Source organism: Malaya genurostris, chromosome 1 (genome assembly GCF_030247185.1).
Source record: "Malaya genurostris strain Urasoe2022 chromosome 1, Malgen_1.1, whole genome shotgun sequence".
NCBI classification, from domain to species: domain Eukaryota; kingdom Metazoa; phylum Arthropoda; class Insecta; order Diptera; family Culicidae; genus Malaya; species Malaya genurostris.
In genome coordinates, this window is record NC_080570.1 from 94,295,297 (window position 1) to 94,309,628 (window position 14,332).

Genomic DNA, 14,332 nt, shown 5'->3' on the forward strand with positions numbered 1-14,332 from the left:
CTCTGATATGTTACAAGTGCGACTGAAATGTTAGCTACAATTTCGGTTATATTCATAGGTTCGCGTGCTTCGTACAGTTTCTCTTTTGCATTAATTGACCAATCATAGCGATGCTTCTCAGTTGACAAATCGCTCACTCCTTCAAAACCATCGTCTCCGTTAGGGGAATTCAGCAAGCCAGCATAGTGTCTTAGATTGTTAGACAAAACAGGCACTGCTCTCTATAAATTGAAAATACGTGGCATGATACACTCAAATCGAAACATAGAAAAATATCCATTCAAATGGTGAAATAATATTAATAATTGATACATAATAGACAGAGCTGTAAACGTTCAAAACCTAATCACATTTCTACGTGTATTTTCTCTTGAATTTCAAATTTGCACCCCACAAAGATGTTTCCCACAAAACAACAAATTTGGTATAAAATTTACAAATCTTTGGTACTGCGATGGTCGTTTGACGTGTCAGATCAACATGCTGCTCAATACAATTTGTTCCAATTTACTGAGATTTTGAAAGGTTTATGATGAACTGCTGTCCGACATCGCTGCCGCTCGTTCGGACTTAACCGAGAGATAGCCCCTAGCTTTGGACAATCCGGACAAACACCCACAACTAGACAGGGGTGATTTTTGCGGGGGCACCATCAACTCAGGCCTTTTTGCGCGTCAAGTAAACATAGACTCCCAATCGCATTGTATCACGATCAAACCGCCTATCTCAAATGTTATTCACTGAGCCCAATGAACTGAGTACAATTATAGTTTGAATAACAATTGACAATTGCCGGAGTGAACGAATAAAATACCATCTGTTTTCGGTAGACCTTGAGTTACAAATTTTAAAGAACGCGCAAATTTGGGTAGCTCATAAAAGATCTCGACAATGAGTGATTTCTCCTCAAAAAATAGGTAAAAATGATTTTCAGAGCAGTTTCGAACCAGCTCACGATTGCACTATGGTTTGAAACGGGAAATTAGCGTGACAAAAATATTTTCACTATTAAATATTAGTTTTTTGTAGTTGGTGTCTTCACAAAAGTTGTTTGTTATCAAATGGCGCTCCTTTTGATATAAAATATTACTAGGGTGGACCTTATTTAGATTGAAATCTGAAATCTAACTTTCTTAAGTGAACTCAAAAACGATTTTATTGTACAAAAAAGTTGTGGGAAATTTTATTTTGAGTAACTTTGCTGAAAAAAGCACCTTTCTAGTTTTTCATTTGACCGAGTTACATCAATTGTCCCGGGTAAAAGTAGGGTGGCTCCCGAAAAATCGATTTTTTTGTTCTAACTTTTTTGTGAAACGTTCTATGGAAAAGTTGTCTTCAGAAGAGTTGTTGAAATAAATATTGCGCATAATTTTGCCGAGTAAAGCTTTTTCATATGAGCTACCAGTAAAAAGTTATGATTGTTTTTTCATCAAAAACTAGTCAACCTTCAAATATCAAAATTCATTAGATGCCAGATCGATAAAAATGTATCCTATGCGGCTACTGAAAGTTCATAATATAAGTAATTATTTAAGAGAAAATTGGGAGGGTGTTTTTCTTTTAACTTATTTAAATTAGTCTTAAAAATACCTTGAAAAAACTCAAAAACATTGCATAACTCTTAAACGCCTTAACGTATCAACATACTTCCTTCAGCAAAATAATAGTATCAAGTTAGCCCTACAAGTTTTCCATACATTGTCCATTCGAGAAACGCAAAAACTACAGCCGAAAATAGATTTTTTGCTGAACAATTTTAATTAATTTATTACCAAAATTACTGATTCAATTGATTTTGATTCCGTTATCGTAATGATCGTATCGTTAACATTCAAAACAAAACATAAGACAACAGTTGATTACGGTTTGGTATGTATTGAATAAATTACGCAATTATTCTAATTATTATCTAAAACTAAACATTTTGTTGTTTGGGTAAGTCTTCTGAACTTCTCCTATTTTGTTTGTTCGACAATGCCAAGATAGGGTCTGAAGATAACAGCAACCTTTTAAAAACATCTTGAACGTTCGCGATTCTGCTGAATTCGTCGACACCAACTACAAAAACTTATATTAAATAGTGAAAATATTTTTGTCACGCTAATTTCCCGTTTCAATCCATAGTGGATTGGTTGAAATTGGCATAAGGGGCAGTCCATAAAAGACGTCACGCCGCAAGGGGGAGGGGGGTGTTTCATAAAACGTGACCTTTTGTGACACGGGGTAGGGGGGGAGGTTATTGGAATGTGACATCCAATAATTTCAATGAGCTCATTTTTTAAATACCAAATTATATTACTCCGTGGCCCTATTTCCTGAAAAAATCTTCACTATAAACGTTTACATTCTATAGGAAGACGAAATTAATAAATTTTGCCTAATATGAGTAAAAAAGAAAAAGATGCCTTCAAACGGTTTAATTTAAGTTATGCACTGACCATTTTTTCAGTTATTTGATTTTCTAGCATTGATAATAGCATATCATAAGAATTTCTATTATCTGATTCTGATGCAGTTTATTCAATTGTACATCATTTGAAAAAGGGCGGGAGATCAACGATTTCAGACGTAGATCATGTCATGTCTTATCTTGATCATATGTGATTTTCCTCCTCCATCATCAAAGCTTATCGAATCATCCAATGATTGAACTTACATAAATCAAGAATCATTTTGGCCCAAAATCACTACCCATTGTGTGACGGAAGATCAGTACCGATATTGATCGATGTGATTTAAAATTCACTGATCAACTGATCTTGAAAAGATTCTCCGGCAGTGATCTTGTTTTGATGAGGTTTTGGTCTTTATTTTCTCAGCCCTGTATGCTACACTAAGGAAATATTATTCTTTACCTAAAACAATAATATATCTGTGTACCCCTAGAACGAATAAAACAGATGATTTAAATGTTTCATCAATTCCAATCAAATACTTTTGTTAATTTATATAATTGATATTAAAATATTTCCGATGATTTTGTAGATTTTTCCCTCATATTTGTATAGTTTGTCATACATATTGAGAATGTATTGAGATAAATTTTATTTATTTTGAATTCGTGACATGTGACATAGGGGGGGGGGGGTCTTTGCTTCTGTGACAAAGGGGGGATGGGGAGTCAAAAATCGTCAAAAAAAGCGTGACGTCTTTTATGGACAGCCCCTAAGCAAATACACGATGTTATCGCATTGTGAAATAAAAGTGTTGTCAGGATGTTTTGTTATTAATGTGAGGGAAGATAATTTTTTTAGTTAATTACTGTTTGCTATAATTAGTAAATGAAGTAAATATAAAGTGCACAGATTTGTTTTGCAAGCGAAGCAGTTCGAAGAATTCACAACCCAAACTCTGCAATTATAGTTTTCATATGGCTAATTGAAATTATGTTCATTATTTATCATCTTTTCTTCTGTTCTGGTATCATTGACCGAGAGATTTCAAATTCACATCAGGGATTCACAAAAATAAGGAGATGCATTTCATCTTAGAAAAAGCGGATGGAAGTAAATACTAATAAAACTGACATGCCTTTTTCATACTTCCGAATATCTGTATATCTGTTTCGAAGTTCAGATCAAGAATTCAATACTTGAATTTAGGTCTAGAGTTAAGAAACTGAACCAAGGGGAGAGTCGCTTAACACAATTTACTTCATCTATTGCAAACTTAACAGCAAGGGGAGATAAAATTTTCCAATTCACTTGTGTTTATTTTACCGTTGGCATAATAATGATTAGCAGTGCAGGCAATATGACATATGCAAAATAACCAACTAAAGAAACTTTTCAGAAACTTAGTATCAAAAGAATAACAGGACGCAAAAATCGGATAAATGGATCATAGTTTATGAAACTGGTTTGAGTATTTTTATAAAGTGCCTATTCCCAATGCAAAAGGGCAATATATATATATATATATATATATATATATATATATATATATATATATATATATATATATATATATATATATATATATATATATATATATATATATATATATATATATATATATATATATATATATATATATATATATATATATATATATATATATATATATATATATATATATATATATTAATTATGGAAATGATTATCGACAATGAAGGATTATGAAGGTCACATATAAGTGAACAACAAGTCATGGTGAAAAGCATATCGGAAGTATGTCATCAATCTATTAAATTGCTTTTGGTTTTTGTTACTATTGACATGCTTTATTATATCATAATACCGTTTTGTGACTTAGTAAGTTTTAGCAATTAGTGTCCTCAAAGCTAAGAAAAAAAGCGCGAACGTTTACGGAACATAAACATTATATTCGTAAAGTACAAATAAAAATAAACAAACCGAAATAAAAGCTATAAAATTATAATAAAAAACAACAACAAATAAATACTTAAAATCTAGTGCGCCGATAATTGAATAAAACTAATCACAATGGTCTACTGTCATTAGGGGTCTGTTGCCTTTCCTTCATATTTCTGAAATACGTGTAGAGGCATCCTAAAGTTTCACTGGGTGAAATAAAAAAACTTATCCCGTAGTTTTTCTTTTGAATATGTTATCTACGCGTACGTTCTGTTTTCGTACAACACTTGTTACTGATGCAATATTGTTTTATAAATTTCGTTCTGGTTTTCGCAGTAACGTTTCATGTTTCACAAACATGCATTAAATATAACTAGATGTTAGCTTAGTTCTAAAAAGTTCGTAAAAGGTATAAAATATCTAAAAAATCTTCAATCGATAAATGCAGTGTCAAATGAGAGATTTCTTCGCTTCGTGATTCTTGTGTATTCGAGTTTGTTTTTGATAAGTAGATCTCTGCTTCTGGAATACTTTGTGTTATTGTAAAATACATTAGGTTGGGTTTAGGAGTTATACAAAACTTATTATATCCGGCCAGATGATGCACCTCGGATCATTTTTTGTTATTTTTCTTAATTCAGTTGTTAAGGTGATCATGCTTCAAACTTTTGTAGCGATCCTTTTCACTACTATTCTCAGGTGGCTCACAATCGAACGATGCCATGGCCAAAGTGTTTTCGTTCAAAATACTGTTTGTTTGCAGAAACATGATAATCTTATTATTTTTCTCGTAAGGACACGTGACTTGCTTCCACCCGATAAACTCGTTGACCTGTTTGGCCAGTTGCCAAAATTTCTCGAAATTTATATGACCGTTGGGTAGTCTGTTGGAAAAAAATGTATTAGCCTAAAGTACACTAATAAATGAGTTCACATACTTGTTGGTACATCCTTCGTTTAGGAAATACAAATCCTTGACTAGTAGGCTAAAAAATGGAATAACGATTCGTTGTCGCTCGTCAGTAGCCCCTTCTGAACGCCACATTGCTGCTTTGAGCGTTGATCGGTAGCTACTGAAATTACTTGTAGGATCCATCTGGTGCTCCAGAATTGAAAATTTGGCGGACTGAATTTTCGCCCACTGCAAACATAATAATTTCGTTAGGAATCATTCATAAACTCGCTCACTTGGTGTTAAAGTCTACGATTGGAGGAGATGGAGAGGGTGAGATTGTTTTAAGTCTAGTGTTCGAATGTGCCAACTTTTTACCTATGTGTCTTATCAACAGTCCCTTACATGAAAAAAAAATTGATAAATGATTATACGCACCGTCTTTTTCAACCGTGTGATCGGAGAAAGATTTAGTCCAGCAATTATCGCCATAAGTGTGTTGAAATTTCCAATATTAAAAGATTCTCGAGCTGTTTCGATCCAATATTCAATCACTCTCGCCCGCTGCTTTTTCTTCGAATGTTTGCACACTTCGGTAGCAACTATGTACGACAACCGATTGAACCATTGTACATACGACTCGAGATTACGAGTCTTTTTCATGTCCTTTATAGAAATCTCTAGATTGGGATTCTCCTTGGCAAAGGCTTGTACAAATTCTTCCGGTCCGATGTAAGATAACCGTTCGAGCTCAATGTGCGTTAGCTGATGTGCGAGCACTGATGGGCTTGGACACAGATCTGTGATATCGGGAGTAGAAAGTGTTGAACTGATTGACGAAATGCTGTTCACTGAAGAAGTCGAAGAGGATGTTTGGTGGTGTATCGAAGAGGATGATTTTTCGGCAGCTTGATGGAAATTAGTGCTGCTGTTTTTGGAATCAACTCGTTGATTTTCCATAGGTTTGATGTCCGATTCCTTGTTACCTTCCACAGATATTTTGTCCAGAAACTCTTCATATCTTTCCAATGTTTTCAATCTTTGCAAAAGATTTTGCAGTAATGTTGAAACACGTGTTCGTAGTTTGTTATCGATAGTGATACATGTTTGCGTCATTGCACGTACATGTTGCATAACTCGTTCATCACGGAAATCATACGGGAATGTTTCAATCCATTCCGACAATAGCTGGACGAAGTTGCATGCGAAACGTCCTAGGCTCTGTGATTTTTGCTGTAACAAAGACGAATAATCAATATTATTAGAATTCAAGACAGTTAAAAGAAGCATAATGAATGTATTATTGTTACATGAAGGTTACACTTTACACACTAATATTTAATTCCTTTATTCGGTAATATTTTTGACGAGAAATTTCGGTAATCTATAGAAATGACCAATATTTCGGGACATGAGTTTTCTTTTACAATAATTATGCAAAATTTTACCGGACGATCAGTCTTACGTAAATTTTCATTCCAGAATTTTGTCTTTTCATTCGTTTTTGTGAATTTGTGTTGTTTTTTGAAATCCGAAAATCCAGATTTTTAACCAAAGGAAAACAAACAAAAAATTATCAAACAATCAGTTAGATGCAATTGGTTTACAGTTTACGGTAATTGTTTGACAGTTCAGCAATTACCGAACTATCGGTAATCAATTTTATGACCGAACTGATTACCGAACGTTCAGCTGTTGAAAATTCGGTAAAAATATACCGAATTCTGCGAAATTTTCTAAGTGTGTAAGCTTACTGAACGAAGGATCTGAAGATCTCGTGGAAAACTGCTAACTTATGAAGTTTTTCAGATTTAAGTTATTATGAGATTTTTTTTCTGAAAGCTGAAACATTTTTACATACCATATCAAAAATCGGTGATTTTTGAAAATTTCATGTATTCGTAGTTTTTATTTTGATTTTCTTCAAGAAAGACGTTTTTGGTAAATTTATAACTTTTGAACCATTTCACTGATTCCGCTAGTTTGTGGATATTTTTTCAAGAAATGTCTGCAGTTTTTGGTTTAGTTAGTTAAGGAATGTATCGAAAAGTAGTTAGCAACAATGATTATTGAATAAAAAAGCGAAAAAAACATATTTTGACATCAGTTTTCGATATATTGTAGAAAAATTACATTTTTATGCATTTCACTGATTATATTGAAGAAAATCCTAGTTTCTGTGAAACGCTCGAACTTTGGACTTGACATTCTTCATTAAATTCTGCACAGTTACTTTTGTGACTTTCCTGGTGGCAGCTGTCCAGTTTTTTTTGAACTCCTGCATGTTTTGGGACACTGTACCTTCCTTCCGAAAGTGCTGCTTGACAATTGCCCAATACCTTTCAATTGGCCGAAGATCCGGGCAGTTCAGTGGGTTGATGTCCTTTTCCACGAATTATACATTATTTTTTGACAACCACTGTAGAACGGTATTGGCGTAGTGGGCTGAAGCCAAATCCGGCCAGAAGAGAGGAGGAGCCTTATGCTTCTGTACAGTGGCAGCATTCTTTTCTTCAAACATTATTCCTCGTACACCTTGGCGTTAATTGTGCCCTTCGTGAAGAAAATCGACGACCGCAAACAAAGGTACAAATTGCTTGCCAGACCAACCACTTCTGCCCAAACTTTTCCATCGCCACCGTAGTGTCAGCGTCGTCCAAGTTCTGATACACCGATTTCGTATAATTTTGCGGTTCGAGCAGCGCTCGAGAGTCTTCCTTGGCGTAGGTTTCGTCGTCGATCAGGATGCATCCGTCTTTATTCTGTAGAATCCGGTTATACAGTTTTCGCGCTCTTGTTTTGGCCTGAACTTGCTGTACCAGGGACTTTTTCAGCTCCTTCTGTTTCTTGTACGTTTTCAGGGAGTTATGAACTTTGATCCGTTGAATCATCCCGATGCTGGTGTTGAATTGCTTGGCCAAATCCCGCGTCGACGCCGATGGCTCTTTTTATGTACTCAACCACTTTTAAGTCCCGGCCGGGCTGGCTGGGACTTGTTTTATTACCGGATCGGGGCAAATCCTTCATGGAAAGGATCTTACCGAACTTCTCGATAATATTTTTGACACTGGTGTGGTGCACTTTCACCCGTTTTGCAATTTCGTTGTACGTGACACCACTTTCTGAGCACGAAGTGTGCAGAATTTTCTTTCGCGTTTCCGGATCAATTCGACTCATCATTGAAACGATAAACCGTACCGAAACCAATCAATTGCGCAGCTGTTATTGACATGTAAACAAACATGTCACCGCAAAACACGCTGCAAAAAATCTTGTTATCTTCAAATTAAAAAATGATATCGCACAAACTTTATTTTACTCTATTCTTGTACAGCATCTTGTACAATAATTGGACGTTCGTTTACTGTACATATAGTTTTATAGTTTTTTTTTGAGTAATTTGTGTCAGTAAACGCAGCATTTGTCCAATTCATTAGATGCTTGGAATTTTCACTCACGTTTTGTGTTGGCGATGTGTTTTAGAAACGTTTAGAAAACTACACACGTCGTCGGTAGTATCGTGTTTGTGATTATCAATTCATGTCCGAAATTACAATTTTTTTTTACTATCTTGTTTGTACGCACTCAAAAATAGTTTTGAACTTCATGAAATCAACAAGTTTTTTTATTGTAAAAAAAACAACAATAAATTCACAACTCAGACCGAGTCTAGTAGCCATTTTTGCCCCACCAAAAAGAGGCGTGGTGTTTTAACAATTACATCCACACCCCTGCCCCACCACCTCTCCACAAAATGGAAAATTTTTCAACATTAGGTTCCATGAACAATGAAGTACCTATTATATAAAAGTGCAAATAACTTGACTTTTCCTTCAAATTTGTGCGCCTTCCCCACCCTTGAATCTCCACCCTCCTTGAACGCCCCCCTCTTGAACACATGCCCCCCTTTTTTAACCCTCCCTTAAACCCTCTCTTGAAATCCCACACGGGCCTGTCAGGTACTGTGGATCTTTTGGTTGCTTAGAGAGACGTCGCTTAAATTTTAATTTGATATTGATCTTGTCAATTTGAACATTCTTCCCAGAATATGAAATATAAAATGGCAGTATAAATCCATTATGATAATCATATTGAACATTGATATCTAATGGTCACTTATTATGTGCGCTAAATCATTTGAAAGCAAGGAAATTCTATTAGTTTGATATTAGCGCTTCTACAGAACAATCTGTGCACGCCGGCTTTAGTTGTTCAGTAAATACCTGATTCGTTCTATCGACAAACTTGCTAATGATCTCGGTGGACTAACTGTCGATTTAAACGGTCTTACCAAAAATCGATGTGGTTCGTTTAATGGTTGAACTGAAATAGACCTATCCTGAATTCTCAGACCCAGTAGCGTTTTCCTTTTTTCCCTTTTATATCTCTTTTGTAATATTCTCTGCCTTGTCTTCTCACAATCGCGACACTACGTTTCTGTTGGGGCAACATCAGGGGTGTATCGTGTTCAGGTGTATTGATTTTGAATATATATATATATATATATATATATATATATATATATATATATATATATATATATATATATATATATATATATATATATATATATATATATATATATATATATATATATATATATATATATATATATATATATATATATATATATATATATATTTAATTTTATCTAGCCTTATTTCTAGCGTGTATATTCCTGTTATATTTGAACTTTAATTAATTTTTAATTCGTTTCCTAGTCCTAGTTAAATTATTTAAATTTTATATTTACATTACATTCGTGTTACATGAGGATAATCAGAAAAGAAATATAAAGAAAACAAGTGCCGAAACCTAGACGGTAACAATATATAGATATAAACCACTAGTATCATTCGATTCAGCACATCTTAATTAGCTAAAAACGCTCATCGATAATTATTTGACCCTGGGAATATATTCTACAACCCAAGAATTCTAGAACTAGACAATTTTTTTTTGAGGAAAAAATCTATACATCTACCGAATACTGAGGCTCAACTGAGTTAATGGCATGTCAAATGAACCTAATCAAATTTTAGCTAATGTTTGAGCTCAGGGTCGAGTGGCCGTTTTCACCCCGTGGCAATTTTCGTCCCGTTTTCCCCTATTCCATAAAATAATTATAAAGACTGCAAAACATAAGACATCCAAATAAGACTTCGGTGTGTTTTCTTTCATTTGAACCAAATTAATGAGATAAATTCGAAAATTTGCAATACGGTGATACGGCTGTTTAGCCAAACGAAATCTGGAAGCGAATGCACCTATTTATATCCTTACCCTTAGAGGCAATGGATCGAACAAAGACAGCAAATCTAAACTTATGGTTTCAGTGTATGAGATGACAACTGGAGCTGAGATGAATGGGGATGCCGCAACCCCAGTTTTGGCTAAGGTGATTCTTTAAACATAAATACGTTTATTTCTTAAGGTAATATGCATTAGTCGAAGCAAAGCTTGCATAGTTTACATAACATAGTAGACGTACCTGACTAGCGACAACATTGCTATTGTTGCTTAGATGGACGTTCAGTTGCTGTTGTTGATGACAAATATCACATACTTGTTGGAGAAGCTCGTGCGGTTTAATAAACAGTCGTGCACTTAAAAGAAATGCGAACAGATATGACTGATCCGGATAGTATTCATCCGTTGGTACCATATGTTTGATAAGAGTCTCAAGCGTTCCGGAAACCAGGTTCCCATCCCTATACATCAGGCACTAGAAGGAAAAAAATAAAAAGGTAAGCTGACTGACAAGACTAAGCAATACTTTTACTCGTACGTTGTCATCGTTGAGATTGGGGTCATCTGCACCACTAGCGCTGGAATCATTCTGTAAAAAAAAGCGAAAAAAGGTTATCAAAACATGTGCAGTTGTCATATAGCTCTGCAATTAATAACATTTGTTAGGATTAATAAAACATATGCAGAAATAATCAGCTATGTTTTTTAACGAGAAATTTGATTTAATGGGTTACATTAGATAAGCAGTTGAACTCATACATTCTTTGGAGTATATCGCTGCGGTCTGCTTCGAAGGATACGGTTACGTTTCTTATGCTGCGTTGTCGACGTTGCGCAACCGCTTCTCGGAATAGCAGCGAAATCTGGTACATCATGGAATGAAGTAGGTGGTGAAAATTCGCACCCAAGAGACGAATCGGTCTGCATTGAGTTGGTAGTGTTTGTCTTGGAGATGTCACTAAAGGGATAATACTCTTGACCGCCTCCAATACCGCTACTGTAGATTGAAGTAAGAGTGACCTCGTCGTTTCCGGAATCACAGCTTACACTTTGTTTATTTGAGGATATTTTGGTGTACGATTTGTTTAAATCTTTCATCTTTGGGTGCACAGGCGTCATCTGACACACGAAGTTGTCGTACGAAGTATTTGAAACATTGCTAACTGGCCTAGATGAAGAATAATTTGACTCAGTAGATGAGGATGTGGTAGATTCATTGTATGTTGAGCTTTGGCGTATTGGATGTGCAGGGACGTTTTCGGTGGTTTCGTTTGCTACTAAGTACAATCCATTGTTGAGCTGGTTAGAGAGCATATCTTCAACGGTGGCCGTGTTGATAATTTCCTGTTGCTTTTTCTTTTTAAGCTTGCCAACCGGTTCCCAGATTTCACTAGAAGTACTGGTATAGTAGTTGTTTTCTTTTGTCTCACAGGATCTTTCATCCAATACCCGACCATTTCGGGCAATTGTGATATCCTCGGTAGTAACGGTACTAGTTTTAACACTCAATGATGTTTCAAGTTGTACTGGTTGACGCAATACTCCGGCACGGAAGAGCAACTGATTGAGCATTTCACACGAAGGAATTTCGCCAGCTATCAGGGCTTTTTTGATGGCATTTCCATCTGTGCCCTCCAGTGTGACGGGAACGCCATTTATGAGCAGAACTTCTTCTTCTTTGATTGTTTGTGTTTTCTCGCAGTCCACCACTTGAATGTTAGTGCCCAGCATAGACTCAACCGTTTTCAGAATTTCATCATCCATAGCTTGGCGCGGCCAGAATGTTCTAAAATAGATTTTAATAATAATAGTGCTATTACAGAAAATATCATTCGAATTGTTATTCTTTCGAAACACGAATTTCTTCTATCGTAGATTCAATGTAGGTTTTAATTTGATTGGCTTGAAAATACTGGATGTTCCCACCTCCGGTACTAATCGGATTCAGTTCGACTACAGTGAAAGACAATCGTCTTTTTATGATGTTCAGATTACAGATAAAATTGTGTTTTCAATTTAAAATTCTATCTAAGGTATATATTTCACATAGTTCCTGATATTTGCACATATTTTGTTGTTAATAAAAATTGTATTTATCAACTATCATTATTTGAACATTTAAGAGTTTTTGGTTTGTACAAAAAGCACCTATTTCATTTCGATTTCATCACGTTTCGCATTCGGCTCATCAGTGCTTAAAGCAGATCAAATTGAACTGCTATCTCCGCTTGTTACATAAGTAGTGTAAACTTTGCGTCTGCTTAGCGGTTTCAATTGAACTGTTAGGCGGGAATGGCAGTTCAATTTGAACTGCTTCAAGCACCGAAGAGCCGAAGGCGAAACGTGATGAGATCGAAATAAAATATGTGCTGTTTGCACAAACCAAAAACCCCTAAGGGTTAAAATTCTGCGGCGATCAGTAGCCAGTCATCAGTCGTCGGATTTTGCACCTCTGCAAAAATCTATCAAGTGTTACATAAGTAGTATAAACTTTGCGTCTGTTTAGCGGTTTAGATAGACGGAGATGACAGTTCAATTTGATCGACTTTAAGCAGTGATGAACCGAAGCCGAAACGTAAGGAAATGTATTATTATTGGATTAATGAACGAATAGAAGCCTTATTTTATCCGAATTGCTTTTAATACTATTGTTATTACATCTATTACATTTTTAGGGGCGCGAGTTTTTCACATAAGCTTTTTGGATGAACAATTGAAAAACTTCATAAACTAGTGCAAAAGAAAAGGAGTAGTTTCGAACACTTAAATCAAGCTCAACAAATTTAGACGGAAGTGACTTTTTTTCGTGTGCTAGATTGAATAAATGTTCAAAACTGGCCAATTACATCATTCGATAACTCTAATCATTTAGAATTTAGAACAATACTAGCTGACCTGTCGAACTTCGTCTCGCCAAAAATTTTTTTGTTCGAATTTATGTTTTCAGACAGCAGAATTGTCAAACGACTAAGTGCTTCACGTATGTCTCCATTGTTTTTCTGACTGCCTAACCTACAATCAACGGAATGCGACACACACACGCTTTAGCTAAAAAAAAGAGTATCACAAAAAATGTGAAAATGTGAAATACTTATATTAAAATTGAGCAAATGCACAGGTTTTCATCTCATTCTTTGAGTCAATGAACTGAATAGAGATCCTGCTCTAACGGCTTCGACGAAATGGATATAAGGTGCCACGTTTTCCGTTCCAGATGTGATTCTTACTTCCGGTAATCGATAAAAAAGCTCACTAACCATAATGTTGGATTGATAAACTTAACACAATGTTGCAGAGCTTCTCTTCTAGAACTGTTCATTCGGTAGAGTAAGATATATTTACAATTTGTTTTTAGCTCAAGTAACCAAAAGTTCGTCAAAAAGGATTTGGCTTAAGTAGCATACAAAACATTCCCAGCAGTCCGTTTTTAAGGAATTACTCAAACTTTAATGTTCACCCGACGCAACAGAACAAACTTTGCAAAAGTTCCTTGTACAGCTTTAAAACAGCGAGAAAGTTTTCTGGGAACATTTTCTGTACGTTCTAGTTGCTAAAAAGTACCACGCGTACATTAAAGCTCTAATAAAGTCGATACTATTCAGGTTCTGGGGAACTTTTGGTTGCTTGGAGAGATGAGGCTTACATTTTAATTTGATATTTTTCTAACCAATTTTAACATTCTTCACAGAATATGAAACAGAAAATGGCAGTCTCAATCCGTTATGGTAGTCACCTTGAACATTGATCTAATTGCCACTTATTTTGTGTGCTTAGTGTAATCTAAAACATTCGGTAAAATGCAAGGAAGATCTTTTAGTTTGACCTTAGTACTTCTACAGCACAATCTTTTCATTGATTCATTCAAAAATTTTCT

General features: G+C 35.2%; 1 protein-coding gene across 4 annotated transcripts in view; it reads right to left on the bottom strand.

The window, feature by feature from the left end:
* Positions 1–4,206: 4,206 nt before the first annotated feature.
* The window catches only part of LOC131425117 (ras-GEF domain-containing family member 1B-like), an 80,032-nt gene continuing 69,906 nt past the window's right edge, over positions 4,207–14,332 (bottom strand). For 2 of the 4 annotated variants that reach the window (XM_058586718.1, XM_058586717.1), the window contains 5 exons: positions 10,997–11,047; positions 10,700–10,933; positions 5,647–6,441; positions 5,255–5,457; positions 4,207–5,200 (listed from right to left, as the gene is read on the bottom strand). In XM_058586718.1, coding sequence (XP_058442701.1) covers positions 4,954–5,200; positions 5,255–5,457; positions 5,647–6,441; positions 10,700–10,933; positions 10,997–11,047 — 1,530 coding nt within the window. In that variant the 3' untranslated portion in view covers positions 4,207–4,953. Of the gene's footprint in view, positions 5,201–5,254; positions 5,458–5,646; positions 6,442–10,699; positions 10,934–10,996; positions 11,048–11,217; positions 12,245–14,332 lie in introns of all 4 variants that reach the window. The other 2 variants (XR_009228943.1, XM_058586719.1) reach the window with 2 other exon arrangements.